Below are 15936 nucleotides of genomic sequence, written 5' to 3'. Positions count from 1 at the left end.
GAGGACAGCACTTAGAATGACAAGCAGAAGTTGGAAGTGGTGTAATTCTCAATCTGTATACATTTCAGGTTTTTAAATATAGTAAATAGTTAAAAAGGCCTGTGTGTACATATGCATACAAGATGCAGCATGCATAGTAATGCAAATAGATTGCCTTTAACCAGTTGCCGCCCGCCCGCCGCAGATATACTGCAGCAGGCTGGCTCAGCTGCGCAAATCGCTGTATGGTATCACCCTCCAGAGGTTTTTTATTTTTTTATATTGGTGCTGCATGATCCAGATTGGAGATGCTCTTTAGGACAAAGTTTTAGGGCCCTAGTATGTTTGGCTTAGGTATAGTAATATTAGATCTATTATCAGCATAGATAAAAATTATTAAACTGTATATGGATTTTTATGGGGACGCTAGTATAGTTCTGATCAGATCAAAGATATTGATTCGTTCAGACACTATACTAGCAATGGAGGTATTTAGTGTGTGTGTGTGTCACTGGCAATCAAAGGGTTAAAATGTATTACTAAATATTTTAGTGGGCAATCTGGAGCTGTCCTGAATTGACGCTAACTGATGTTAAAATTAATGTTAAAATAAATGATCCTTGCCTTGTTGGGACACATTTTCTCCTACTCATGCAGTTGGAACGCACGCCAGCCTCGTCCCTTCGGGATTGCAACCGCGCTGTTTGCTCATCAGCCACAGATAGGCTCCTTCAGTCTCCTAGAACGCACGCCATCACCGCCATTGAGGAAGTGCTGTGCATTCCAGCCCTTGTAAGCAAACATTGCGGGCTGACCTTAGTCAGACGGGTGACGCATCCAATGACGTGTCACATGACGCGCTCCAATGTGGAACACATTACGACCGCGCCAGCACTAGAGACCTCTAGTGGTCAGAGGTGGGAGTGACCATTGTGCTGCCACTGTCTCTATCTATGACATTACGCAGTAAACCTGGCTTATTTTGTGTGTTAAATAGGCCTATAGGGCTATTGGATCAAGCCTCCACACAGGTGGATAACTATGTTTGAACAGCATAAAACCAAACTTTCCTCTATTGGGCTTGTCATTAAAGGCTTATCTGCACGACCCCCTAGGAATAAAAGCACCGCCAAACAGCAATAGCAACACCATCAATACCAGCAACCTGAACACAGATGATAGAACCCATATATGTAATATATATATATATATATATATATATATATATATATATATATATATATATATATATATATATATATATAAAAGTCCAAATCACTGGCATCAGCAGCACCACCACCTTCAAACAATGCTCTCACCTCAAGGGGCCGCACCAACCAGTTTTCGATGACCTTAGATTAGCCTACAGAGTTTTTAAAAACATTTTTTCTTTAAAGAACAAAATGTATAAATGTGAATTGGACATAAAACAATTATCTAGAATGAAAATTGTTCATGGTAAAAATTACGGAGTGCATATTCTAAAAAATTACTTTATCTAGATGGACTAAGGTCTTTCGGTTCAACCCGTTTCTGGTTTTTATCCTTATTTTTATGTATTTATATAGATCCTCGCTAATAGCCCATCATATCTTATATTACCTTACAGTAGGCATGCTATAACTTATCTACTATATCTACTTATCTATCTTACTGTTCCAAGGATGTTGTGTTCTTCAAAACTCTTGACTTTCACCAGGCAACACCTTGTTTTGATATACACAGTAGTGTATCGTGTTGCTAATTTCATTTTATTTGGGCCATACTAGCCAGTTTGTGGGTCAAGCTGGAAATTGTGTTCGAGGTCATTTTCTAGTGGGGACTAGTTTTGGTAACATTTTTAATCTGAACTCACATCAATCAGGTACTTGTATATTAAGGACATTTTACCTGTCAATCTCTCTTTTTCACACAGTTCTGTGTGTCTGAATGAACTACAAGCCCCGACATCCTTTGCGGCTGTCGGCTTGTAGTTCTCAATAAACTACCATGGTGCTCCACAGTAGTTCATTGAGCCTTTCTGTCAGCAAGTATCGGCTTACCCGTACAGGATGTACGGGTAAGCCGATACACTTACAGTGTGCAGGAGACCTGCATGGCATCAACATGGTGCAATGCTTTCCAGGCCCCTGCAACAAAATATAACCAATGCACATTTTTTTTACCTGCAAAAAAATGTGCATTTTTTTTTTTTTTTTTAATTGATCTTATCCTTTAAATACCGACTTAAACTCTTCACCAAACTATTGTCAATTTGTTTTAACTGGGTCCTCCTGTTCTGCATTAAGGAAGTCAGGTTTGTACCTAATTGATAATACTCATACGAGCCACCACATTGGTTGACTATGCAAATGCCCAGAAGCTATCCATGATCCTTCTTAGCCTTGATGCTAAAAAAGCTTTTGAGAGACTATGTTTCTACCCTTCATACTATGGGTTTTGCGAAGGGGGGGATATGAAAGCTCTGGAAGGACTATACTTTATTCTTTTTTCTGCTGTCAGGATCCCATATTGTATAAACAGAACCTTTTTAAATCTTCAATGGTACCTGTCAGGGTTGCCCTCTTTCCTCTTTATTATTTGTCTTATATATTAAACCCCTCACTTCCAGAATATGCCTAACTACTAATATTCATGATATTATTAAGGACTTTTAATAAAAAAAATGTCCCTTTTTGCAGACGACATTCTATAATGTCCCTCCCTAATCTACACCAATCATTGCATTTATATAGCCTTCTTTGAGGTTATAAAGTGAATGACAATTCAAAACCCAACCTACATGTGGTGGGTTCTCAACTCCACCAATTAAAATCCAACTTCCTCTTTAAGTGTCAAGGAGACTCTAAAATATGTTGAGATTTTTTTTGTGTCTTCTTGTCATACTCTACATGAACATAACTTGTTTGCTACAATCTACCAAAATCTTAGGAAATGGGACTCTATTTACTGGATCTAAAAGGTTATCTCTAAATTGAATAAAACGCAACATTGTTATATTTTTTCTCTACTTTTCCAGAGTTTGCTCTTCTGACCTGCATTAATTGCAATAAGTCATGTAAAAATGTATATGGCACCATAATAGATTCTTAGGATAGGCCACAATATCCTCCAAGCACATGACTCCCAAAGGGGTGTCTTGGTTCCCAATTTACTTGGGTATTATTATACGCCTAATGTATGCCAATTAATCAGTTTGTCTGAGAGATCAACCCAAACTTGTTGGGCATGAATTGGATTTGCACTTTCTTAATCTGCCTACTATAGTAGTTTATTGTGGTCTTCTAGTTCTCCTTCTGTTCCTCTCTTTTACTGGATGCAATGCAAAATTGTTACTTCCATTTATACTCGAATAAGGTAGAACTTTTACAAAATATGATAAAATAGTATATAATCCCTGTTAGGCTTCATCCTGTTTTTCCTGACATTTCCATACAATGTTGGAGAAGCTGCAGTCAAGATAGGTCTTTGAGCCACATCTTTTGATATTGTTGCCCAAAGACAACTGGAATATGGTACTGCTTCCAGTATAGATCAGATCCTAATATTTGCATGCTGGGTGAACTATTTTGTAGCGAGTCCATCCAAAAGCTATTAAATCATATCCTTATGGCAGCTAAATGTGAAATCTCAATTTTTTTGGAAAATACCTTACTTCCCTGACCGTGAAGTTGTCCTCAACAGAGTGAAATTTTTTTTACAAAATGGAAAGCCTTACAATTCAACTGAGGAATACCATTCTGAAATATAACAAGATGTAGGCTCCTTGCCTCCCCTCCCCCTATAATGCATCATAACAAACTGGGAGACACTTGAAAATTACTTATTTGGTGGTCTGCTCCAAATATAGATTTCAGCACCTCTGTAGAACCAATCAATTTCTGGGGCTATGCTGGGGCAACCTACCCATCTTCTTTTTTCTTGTTCTCTACCTTTCTTTTTTCCCCTTCTGTACCATTCGATCTGGTTGCTAAATGCTCATTATTCTTAGGACCAAACACTTTGATTACACTTACCGTATCTACTGTTAACGGACTGTTCACTCCCCCAGCTCCTAATCACTCTGGGGCTGCCCTTCTCACCCAATTCTGTAATTGACCTATTGTATAAATTTGGGAGTGGCATTCATTGCTGATTATCTTTGAACTGCATCCCAAACTAAGATTCTTACTGCAGTTAAAATAATAAAAATGTAGTGTCTGCTACCCCTCTCTGCTGATCTGTTCATTGACTTCTGCTCACCGAATTCAATACTAACAACTTACAAAGCCATCCACAACTCTGCCCTCAGCTACATAACTAACCTTGTCTCAAAATACCAACCAAAACGCTCTCTTCGGTATACACAAGACCTTCTGCTCTAGCTCTTTTATCTCTAGCTCCCATGCTCGCCTCCAGGATTTCTCAAGAGCCACTCCCATTCCCTAAAAACTCCTGAAAGCGTATCCCTTTAGAAATGCTTATGCTGCTTCTAACTAATAAACTGCCTTTTTGCTATCTCCTTCAGCTCATCCCCTACAGTTATTACCTTTTGTTTCACTTGACCCTCACTCTTAGGTTGTATGCTCTAACAAGCAGGGTCCTCTGATTTTTCTTGTATAAAATTGTATTGTAACTGTACTGTCTGCCTCAATTTTGTAAAACTCTGTGCAAACTGTTGCCACTATATAAATTCTGTATGAAAATAATAAGAAAAATATAATCATTCTTCTGTTTTCATTCTGGTTAAGGGGACTATTCTCCTCTATAAACACTCTTCGGTTTTCCTACTGAGTGTTTCTGCATAAAAATAATTTATTTAGAAACCCTAATCTTTCCTGTGTGGCTGGTTCACCTACATACATGGTAGTTTACTGCGTTGTTAAAAAGAAACTAAATGGGCCAATTCACACGTGTGTACAACCAAAATAAGTGAGAATGGGCCCTTCATTTTAGTTGCGGATAGAGGAGGAAAGTGTTACAACTGCTTTTTGATTTTTATAGTTGTCTATGTCCCTGCTTGGGAAATGTATCCTTTCTATTTGTTCCGTTAGCCATTTTAACCAGGACACAAGTCTTAGGATTTAAGACATTAAATGTCGCAGGAAGTGAAGGGAAATTTATCCAATGGGACATCAAATCAAAAACATTCTGTTATTAAACATTCCATATGTTTGGCAGAAATAGTTTAATGATATGCTCTATTTTAAGGTGAACATTAAGCCTAAATATAAATGCAGGGACAATCAGGAACACCTGCAAAGGCATATCAAAAAAGAAAGCCTGATATTCCCAAATCTACCCACTCAAAGTTCTTTATAGTTTCTCAGAGAGAGAGAGGAGGCTGTACAACACAAAATCATCGCACAGGTAATTCTAATGCTGGGGCTCTTTTGCTAGCAGCAGAACTACAGAGATGAAACTTCCACTTACTTTAATGGAACTGGTTCTTTGCTGTCCTAGAAAACTGCCAAATCTCATTTGCAAATGAGGAAGCAACAAAAAAATGATATCTCACTGGTGAGGTTTGCAAGGGACCAAAGCCACAGTAAAATGTACATGGTCTGTATAAAGTTGTCACCAGTAACAGGATTTCTCATGGGCCTAAGAAAGCAGATCCATCTAGAAGAGCATGCGAGATTGGTCTTCAACCTACCTGCAATATACTACAAAATTTTCAAATGAAAATAGGAGTGGGCTTTTCAACGTTAGCACATTTTTCATATTTCCTGGGTAGTATTAACGGTTTGCAGTGTGATACTGCCAGCTGCATGGAGCTGCTTTTTAATCCAAAAAAAATTATATTTTAAAATAGGCATTACTTCCTGCTTCAGCCCTAATTTTCTGAGGGGGAGATGTGTCAAAGTGAAGGATCAACAAAAATATGTAAATGCAGTTAGAACAGAACCAGAACAAATTAGGTTACATGATAATTTGGTGTTGCACACAGTCTTTTTTTTTTTTTAAATCATGAAATAAGTATAAAATGTTTATAAAATATACAGCTGGATAGTGACTTTTTTTTTTATCCTAGACTGATGTAACTTGTACCTAAATTCAGCATTAAGTTTTAGTCATGAAGATTTTGCAAGCGCTTTTGTATTTTGAAGTAGAGTAATCCAGCATTTATTGAAGCCGTGCATGCATTTGGTTCTGTTGGCCAATGAGCAAGTAGAACTGTGATGCTACTCATAGGGTTTACAGAACACTGAGCACCTTAGGAGCTCAGTTGCCACCAAGTACAGCAGGTGAAAGCAGATCAATAGACAGACATTTAGCTGGTAAAATCAACATGCAAACGTATAATGCCTGCAAAGTGTATCTAGATTTAAAAGTCACAATTTAGGTTGAAACGTGTCGCTACTTACTTACTGCCCAATTACTAAACTCACTGGGTCTGGCTTGAAGATGTATGCCAGAGGAGGATGTTTGTGATTGTAGTTTCCAGTGGAGCTGCTAAGTAAAAAGAGCCACAGCCATGTTTACAGCAGAGTTTGCTACACAATGCAAGCTACAGATAAAAGGTACAGTATATAGCCGGAGCTGGATCTGAAGCTACTAAACTATTTCTATACATAGTAGTGCTTGAGACCAAAAATAAGCTGCCATTGTTTATGTGTTGTGGGACAGTGGGAACATTATTTTCTATATTTGCAACTATAACTTGCTTCTACGTTAAACTTTTTTTTATTTTTTTTTTAATACAACTTTATTGTGTTTCTAAAATAATTAATAGCACATAGGCATTTATGGCAGAAAATAATCTATTTGTCTCTGCAGCCATAAAGGCTTCTGCCTGGCAGAAAACACTGAACCCAGAAGAAGACAAGGTGAGGACATCAGTAATGGCGCAGAGGGAGATTGCAGCTGTCGCATAACTGGAGAAGGGTGCTTTCGCTTGCCCTGTGAGTAGGCACTGCGTTTCACAGAGCCTGCCTTGTAAGTTACAGTGGTGTTGTGAGGAGGAGTTTCAGGAAGCCGAGTCAGTACAGGAATCACTACTTGTAAATAGCAAGGTACCATGGGCTATATAGTCCTTAGAAATTGAAAGTAAACAGCAGAGCAGAAGCTGCATAGCATGCAGGGAATTCAGGCAACAGATGGCCAGAAGAAAGGTAGCACTCACAACATAAAACAGAGATTTTTTTTTAAGTAAGCATATATTGAATTGGCAAAAATAATTGCTTGTACTGCTATTGCAATGCTGATGTTATAAAAATCAAATTTTATGTTTCGATATAAATCCCCTTTAATTCAACGTTAAATAAAGAATTTTATAATTATTGACATTTTTTAAATAATTAGGTGCTTATTATCATCAGACTAAAGTATTCCAAAAAACATTACACCTAGACCAGTGTGGGCAAAATCTTCTAAGGGTACCATGCCTGCGCTTTTGGCTCCTTCCATCTGAGGAGCGGAAAGCCTCTTTTTATGGGGGCACTTGTGCAGGCTCGCTCCTGAGCTTCGCGGTCTGCGTCTTTTGACACAGATAAAAGAACTCAGTCTCACCCCCTACTCCCTTGTCACTGGCTTTGACAGCAGCAGGAGCCAACAGCTCTTGTTGTCTCAGCAAAGCCTGTGAGAACAGGAAGTGAGGGGAGAGAAGAGCTACAGATGTGCAAAGCACTTGATCGAATGAGGACTCAGGTAAGAAAAAAAGGGGAGAGAGGTGTCATTAGATATTTAGGGGTGCAAATTACCCTTAAACCCCAGCTTACTATATTGCCCTAAACATAGAACCCCCGTTTACCTTGATTAAAGCAAAGACCCAGGTATGGGGCCGTCTCACTCTAGGAGTTATTGGAAGAATCAACCTAATCAAAATTATTTTACTGCCAAAAATACTGTGTACTGTGCTTAGTATAGCATGCCCCAGTCCATAACCCCTTCTAATTCTTTTGTATTATGGATTCCATTCCTAATTTCTTTGTCTGGGGATCCAGCAGCCACAAATTATCTTGGCAATCATTAGAGAACCCTGTCTCCCTGGGGAGCATGACTCTGCCAGAGTTTAACCTATACTACATGGCTATCCCACCTCTATTACCTAGACAAGCAGACAATATCTTGCCCAGGTAAGTTGTCCAGCTGCCCATTTCGGTGCTCATCCCTTTCAAATGATACTGCGAGGGGTACACGGGAACATTTCCACCAGTCTATTATGGCTAGCCACCGTTTGAGAATCTCAGATCTAACGTTGCGAACGCCCGGGGCACCCGCTTTTCCATTCTCACACACCTTTATGGTGCAACACTCAGTTACTTTTAACAATACCAGACTACACCCTCTGGATTTCCAGGGGCATCCTATATTTGCACCAAGTTTTTTTTCAAAAGCAGGATTAAAATCTTTCCAGGAACTTAGGAATGAATTGTCCCTTTCTAACTCTATGCTTTTCAGATATTTACATTAACGGCATGCCCTACATACTCTTCTGATCCTACTCCCCAGTTCCCTACGCTCCCCATTCTAGACACAATCTTAGGCTCTGACCCGAAGAAATTGATCTCTATATTTTACACTGATCTTTTTTACCCCCCTGGGCCACTAAGCTGGCTTAGCAACTCAAATCCAGATGGTCACGTGAAGTGGAGGATGAGGATTGAGCTGAAATATTAGACGCCTATAAGTTGGTGTCTCCTAAGGCTTCAGATCGCCTCACCCAGCTTTATATACTGCATAGGACATACCTGAACCCAGTAATTATAGCCAGATATCACCTCCCTTACTCTCCCACTTGCCCCAGATGCTCAGATCCCTGAGTAACATTTTTCCACATTTTGTATCTGGTTATACATGATTACTGGTTGCAAGTGGTTCCTCCATGATAAAATGGGCTCATCTCTGACAGTTGACCCCAGACTTTTCCTGTCTCCTACCTTACCCTAAAGGAAGATACGTTTGAGGCACTTTTCCTACAGGAAGTGCTATTTATTGCTAGGAAGCCTTATGCATGCCAATGGATGAAGGCACTCCCTCCCACTATGCAGGCCTGGTGTCACAAAGTCAATGCTGTTTGACCCTACACTAAGCTCATCTATAAACATGAAGGGTGCCCAAACAAAATATAACAAAATCTAGGACCGCTGGTTGGCTGTCCCGGATACATGCTTATGAGTACATTTTGACGCCAAATGTTGTTAATTCATCTAGTAATTCTAGCTGCAGGTCCGATTACACCCCATATTGAGCCCACTGCTGTTTCTCTCCACATTGCCTATATGGCTGATTGCCCCTTTTGTTTGTGCTCTTGTATTTGTTTCTTTGTATTTAGGTTTTTTCTGGTCTCACACATTTTTTATAAAGCTGTTGCAGATGGTGGTCCTTACATTATTATGTTGTATATTGCTTTTGTATTGTATGTATATTAAATGCAATCCTCCCTTTTTATGTAATTTCAATAAAACACCTTTGAAATTAAAAAAAAAGGGGGAGAGGATACTGATGCCTAAACATTTTTTTACCTTAATGCATGGAATGCATTAAGGTAAAAAAATATATAGGCTTTAGATTTTAGAACCACTTTAGGGCTCTGTAGATTCCTTCCTCTGTGATTAAAAAAACCTATGTCATAATGAATAGCCAAAAAGTATACTCTGCATTGTCCTAAGAGCAGGGTAGAGGTATCAAGTCTAAACAAGAAATTGCACAAAACCAAACCAAGAAACAGAAGAGTCATCTACCTGGCTATGTAGATGAAAATTGAGCAAGCCTGGACAAAATTACAAATCACGTGGAAGTTAAAGCATTTTACATATATATATATATTTCAGCTTCATATTTAAGTTTACTTTGTATTTCGCTTTTAGAAAAACAAATCATTACTGAAAAGTAAAAACTGCTCAGATCTGAAAGGGGTTGCAGGAAAACAATTTTCACTTACTGGCTCAATTTTCAGTGCACTTCTATAGCTCCCAAACAAAGAAGCCTGGGATTTGAGGAAAGCTCGTGCCACTCCATCCCCTGTAGTTGTGGAGACCTTTCTAAGTCTGTTTTTCAGTGTAGAAACCTGTAAAGCAGGAAAGGGTAAAATCATGATTATATTCATCACACATTAAAAATGTTATACTAATCCTAAAACATTTGAGAAATGTAGAAGATACAGCTTTTGCCTATAAAAACACTTCAATAGAGCAACAGGCTCATTTTATGGTTTCTCTTTCTCTTAGTTTGAGCTCTGTTGTACAGGGGGTTGCAAAATGATGATGCCAGGTCAAATCAGGTACTCATACTGCTTGCATTAAAAAGAAATATATCAATACAGAGCTAATGTTCAAATAAGGAGTTGGGCTGTAGTTAAAAAAGAAAACCGAATGCTCCAAGCTTCAGTGATCAAATAAATCCAAATGTCCACACCATCCGCCACCATATAGTATGTGATACTTCAGATGACACATTGATGTTTGATCACTACAGAGCTGCATTAGGCTGTATATTTTACATCTGCTTGGAGTTCAGTTTTATCCATATTACCCAAATATTATATTGTGAAAAAAAAGGACTGAGCAAGGTGTTTTCAACAGCTGGCTCTATATATCTGATGCACTTGAAAAAGAAAATTGGATGTCTGACTGGTCCAAACATTTTTGTTTAGGTTATTTGCAGAAAACCTTTTTTCAGCCTGCCTTTGCGCTTGCGTTCTGGGCATTTATCCTTGGGCGCATACTACCCTAAACGTTAGTACCACTAGGTGCATTATCCAGCTTCATCCTTCAGCTTCTGATTGAGTTGAGGCTGCAGGCAATAGTACGTATGGCCTGTGCCATCCACCTGCATCATAACACTGAAATCTAAATGCCCAGAGTGGCCTTAGGCCTTGTTCACACAGGCGTACTTAAGTGTAAGTTCATGCATGGGTCAAGTTTGCTTGAGTAGGGATGCACAGATTTTCTGTGTGTAACTCATATCAATTAGGATGCAGGTCCCCAAATGTACACTATGTTCAGGGACCCATACCCACATACGCCTGCACCCACGCGGCTGTCAAATTGGGAGCAGCAGCTGTGTCTATGCAGCCCCTGTGTTCCAAATGACATGAATGGGACTGCCTCTGTGCAATCAAACATGGCTCTTGTATAGGTGTACACCTAAGTGCGTCTGTGTGAAAGAGGCCTTACAGCAAATCCTTATAGAAAAATACAGAGGTTTACATTTCTCTTAAAATTTCTAGCCTGGATTCTACATTCCTTACTTTTTGACTTGCTGACCTGGAATAAGCACAAAGCAAGAAAAAATTCCTTATCTAAAGACTTGTTCTGATTTAGGGATTCAGAGATTACTAAAATCTTTGGTTCAGTATGCAGTATACAGATTAGCTCTGACTTGACTTTAAGCTTTGGGCTTTCTCTGGATCACTGTGCCCTAAAGTTAAGCCCCGTACACACGTACCGATCGTCGGCCGAACGATCGGCCGTCTTTTGTCCAGGGCTGTCGGTGTCTGTTGAAAAGTGCAAAAGACTGCACAAGAATTTTGTCCGCCGACTACAGCCGACTGCAGAAGTGATGTCATGTAATGGTTAACTTCCCCTGCGTTTTTCCTTTTCTGAGCATGCCCAGTCTTGCAAATCTGCGGTCTGTCGGCCGAAATCTGTACTGACTGGCAAACAATCGGCCGCTCTGGTGTCAGGATACAAAAATTTTAATGCTTGCATGACAGATTCTTTTCAGCCGAATGTGTGCTGTCGGCTGTCGGAGGCATCATACTAACAAGCCTACAATCGGCAGATCGGTCGTCGGCTGAAGCTTTTCGGCCGACGATCGGTACGTGTGTACGGGCCTTTAGAGACAGCCAAGTTAGCTATTTCAGATAGAGAGGGAAACCACAGCAGCCATCATATTCCCCTTAGTAAATTTCCTGTAATTGTATATGAAGAATAAAAATGTAATATATTACATCTGATCAGTCCTTAGATGTGTGTTTTCTTCTACTAAGACTATTTTTCTGTAAATTATTTTACCTGGTAACCCTGCCATTAACACACTTTCTATCCTAGGGTGACAGTGCTCACTTACTATATATGGCAAAGCAGCGCTGTCATCCTAGGGATGGAAGTGTGTTAAGAATACAAAATGTTTCCCCATATCTATAATAGGTGATAGCAATTGCTCAGTGCCCGCTGCTCCTCTCTGTCAAGCCCTCCACTGGCTTCCGCTCACCCAACGAATTAAATTCAAAATACTTACAACATCTTACAAAGCAATCCACAGCTTAGCCCCTAGCTACATTACCAGCCTCGTCTCAAAATACCAACCTAATCGCTCTCTGCGTTCCTCTCAAAACCTCCCGTTCTCTAGCCCCCTTGTCACCTCCTCCCATGCTCGCCTCCAGGACTTTTCCAGAACCTCTCCAATCCTATGGAACTCCTTACCCCTATGAGTGTGATTATCTCCCACTCTTTTAGCTTTTAGGCAATCTCTGAAAACCCTCCTTTTCAAAGAAGCCTATCCTACCAACCCCTAATAAATGTACCTCCATTTTCTCCATCAACCCATCCCCCACGGTTATTGCCTTTTGTTTCACTTTGCCCTCCCTTCTACATTGTAAGCTCTAACGAGCAGGGCCCTCTATTTCCTCCTGTTCTAAACTGTATTGTAACTGTATTGTCTTCCCTCAAATTGTAAAGTGCTGCGCAAACTGTTGGCGCTATATAAATCCTGCATAATAATAATAATAATAAAAATAAATAGCAGGAGCCAGCTGCTCCTGCCCCCTTCCCAGCCCTGCACTGACAGTCACCTCTCTCAGCTCCAGGAAGAATGAAAACTGTGTGATCATGCAATTGCTCAGTTTTCAGGCTTAAAGCTGATAGGGGACAGCTGCTACATCATGGAGGTAAGTATGCACTTTTTTTTTTTTTTTACAGGTCCATACTTCTTTAATTTACAAATTAAAGTGGTAGTAAACCACCAACTTTTTTTTTTTTAAACCTAAACCTGGAAGGCAAAGTTATAATGTGCTAGTAAGAATCACATACTAGCACATTATGTGAAACTTGCCTTAAAACGAAGCCCTCACCGATGACAGGGCTTCCATCTTTACCTGGTCTTCCCTGCGGGTTGGTGGGCTCCGGTCCTTTGACTGGACAAGCTGTGATTATGTCACTCCTGCCCATGTGCACGGAAGCTGCTATTCACGGCACAGGGCTCTAAAGGAACGTTTCTAGAGTGCATGTGCATGTAACCTCATCAGCAGCTTCACTAGTAAATATCTCCTAAATGGTGCACGCTTAGGAGATACAGTATTTACTTTATCTATAGGTAAGTCTTACCTATAGGTAAAAATTGTCCACAGAAGTTTACTCCCACTTTAGGGTCCTTTGGATGCAATCCTACAACCAGTTTTCGATTCATGTACATACCATATCATCAATGCCAGAGGATGGTGATCAATAGCATATTGTCTGAATGATCTAGAGTTGTGGGAAGGGTACCCCAGGGCTATGTCCTTGGGACCAATTCTGTTTACCTTGGCATACAGGCTTGAACAAAAAGTTCAATCTCAATGTTTGCTGATGATACAAAGCTAAGCAGGGCAATAACTTCACAACAGGCTGTACTAACTTTACAAGAAAACTTGGTTAAAGTAGAGGGGTTTGCAGCTAAATTGGGGATGAGGTTTATTATTGAAAAATGTAAAGTAATGCACTTGGGAGCTCAACATACATGTAAGTTACTCATTGGGGAGAACCCCTGGGAGAATGGAGGATGGAAACAGATTTCAGGTCCCTAATCATAGATTCAGCAACAGCATGCAATACAGATGCAGCAAGCAAGGCTAGCAAACTAATAGCATGCATTAAAAAGGGTTTTTACTCAAGAGATGAAACTATAATTCTACCCCTTTTGGAAACACTGGTTCAGCCAGATCTGGATTATGCTCTCCAGTTTTCGTCACCAATTGTAGAGAGTCCAGAGAAGAGCAACAAAGCTAATAAGGAGGCTGGGGGAACGACTGCAAACATTAACTTTATTCTCCCTGGGGAAGAGGCCCAATACACAAATCACATACACAAATCTTTAAACGGTGACGCTGGCATTGGGAGGAAGCTATTTAATCGAAGGTCTCTAAAGAAAATATATGGCCACACAATGAACTCGGATGAGACACAGTTCAACCTTAAACTGCGTAAGGAGGTTTTTTTTTTTTTAATTGTTAGAGCGGTAAGGATGAGGAACACCCTTCCAGAGTTGGTGGTGTCAGTGGGAAGTGTAGATAAATTCAAAAAACATTTAGATGTGTTTCCTAGGGTGGCTTCACACTGCCCTGCGGTAATCCCGCGGCCAAAGAGCAGCTAACGCACGGGTTTTGTGCAGGTTAGCTGTGCTTTCCCATAGACTTCTATAAAGTCCTGCTGTTTTGGTGCGGTTTCAAAAAGCACACCAAAGATGCAGCATGCAGGAGTTTTGGTGCAGTTTAAGAAACTGCACGACCTCCAGAAGTCTATAGGAAAGAGCAGCTAACGTGCACAAATCTGTGGGTTAGCTATGCTTTATCAAGATCACGGAGTGGCAGCATGAAGTCACCCTTAGCGCACATAATGTACAATGACACATAGGTTGCACTGAATGGACTGGTGTTTTTATTCAACCTTACCAACTATGTAATTACTGTGTGTTTGAGATAACACTGTAGAAGGTGCAGGGCAGCACTAGATTACCAGGAATATAAAAAATATGTAACAAACGCTTTTGATTGTATAGTCAGGAAACTAAACAGCAAATTAAAGTTCATTGTTTGGGTTTAAATACACTAACAATGTAAAACATTTTTGTAGCCAATACTCAGCAAATATATTATGGGTAGTTCATTATGGGTAGTTACCTTACAGGTATTGTATTTCACACAGTACATCAAATCAAAGAAAATGAATGCACATATTAAATGAGAAGTGTGGGGAAATAAAAAAAACTAAAAATTTGCCTACCTGCTGCAGCATCAGTCATATGCTGCAGCTGTCCCCTGTTGGCTCTTAGCCCGTGTATCAAGAGATTCAATGACAGCTGATCATTCAGTTCTCAGTCCATTCTGAGCAGAGAGTGTTGACTGTCAGTCACAGTTCTCTGATCTGCCCCTTCATCGCTCACTAGAGCACCAAGCTGTGGAGGCGATAGGAACTATCTAGAACAGTGATCCTCAACTCCGGTCCTTGGGGCCCACTAACAGGCCAGGTTTGCAAGATAACTAAATTGCATCACAGGTGATCTAATTTGCTGCTCAGTGATTGCAGTATTCTAGTCTGCATCTCCCCAAGGTAATACTTAATATCTGGCCTGTTAGTGGGCCCCCAAGGACCAGAGTTGAGGACCACTGATCTAGAGTACTCACCAGTTCCCTTGTAGTTCATAGAGAACTACAAGCCATCAGCTGCAATAGTTGACAGTAGTTGTAGTTCATCCATTCACAAAACCCTGTAAATGAATAATGCGGCCAGGTGGGCGGAGCCCCGCACAACCGCACTGTTTTTTTAATTGTGACAGTGAATGCGGAGTGAGTATTCCCCACCTGCTTTCAAAATGGGGCCTGCAGGGGGATGGGGGGGGGGGTGCTGGCAGTGCAGGTGGGTTGCAGGTGTAATATGTTATAAAAGGTGAACTTATCCTTTAAAATGCAAAAATATGATACAAAACAAATATAATCATTTATCAATACCAGCAAAAGAACTTGTGCATTTAGAACCAAGCATACGTATGTAATTAATGCCCTGTTTGTCTAATGATCAGGCCTTTAGTTGTGCTCATTCATCTAAAATCATTTCTGTTTAAAATAGAAATGTCATTTTAGCAGATTTTCCTTGAAGTCAGCTTAAGTCAGAAACACTAACTGCTAAGTGAGGTCACACCAGCGCAGGAACAGATCAAACTGATATGTAGTGCAAGGCTTATTTTCAGTCCCACGTAAATATCACTGAAGGTTATTTTAATTAAGCAAGAATGTTCACAGAACCTTTGAGGAAATTAATGTGACCACTGAGATTC

The 15936-nt window shown here is 40.0% G+C and overlaps 1 protein-coding gene across 4 annotated transcripts in view; it reads right to left on the bottom strand.

The window, feature by feature from the left end:
- The window catches only part of DENND1A (DENN domain containing 1A), a 1402774-nt gene that overhangs the window by 477187 nt on the left and 909651 nt on the right, over nt 1-15936 (bottom strand). For all 4 annotated transcript variants that reach the window (XM_082262893.1, XM_082262895.1, XM_082262894.1 and 1 more), the window contains exon 13: nt 9845-9970. In XM_082262893.1, the coding sequence (XP_082119019.1) occupies nt 9845-9970 (126 nt within the window). The remainder of the gene's footprint in view (nt 1-9844; nt 9971-15936) is intronic.

The sequence above is a fragment of the Pelophylax lessonae genome (genome assembly GCF_965119305.1).
Source record: "Pelophylax lessonae genome assembly, chromosome: 7".
NCBI classification, from domain to species: domain Eukaryota; kingdom Metazoa; phylum Chordata; class Amphibia; order Anura; family Ranidae; genus Pelophylax; species Pelophylax lessonae.
The sequence above is the reverse complement of the archived record's forward strand: the minus strand, read 5'-3'. Positions and strand labels throughout refer to the sequence as shown.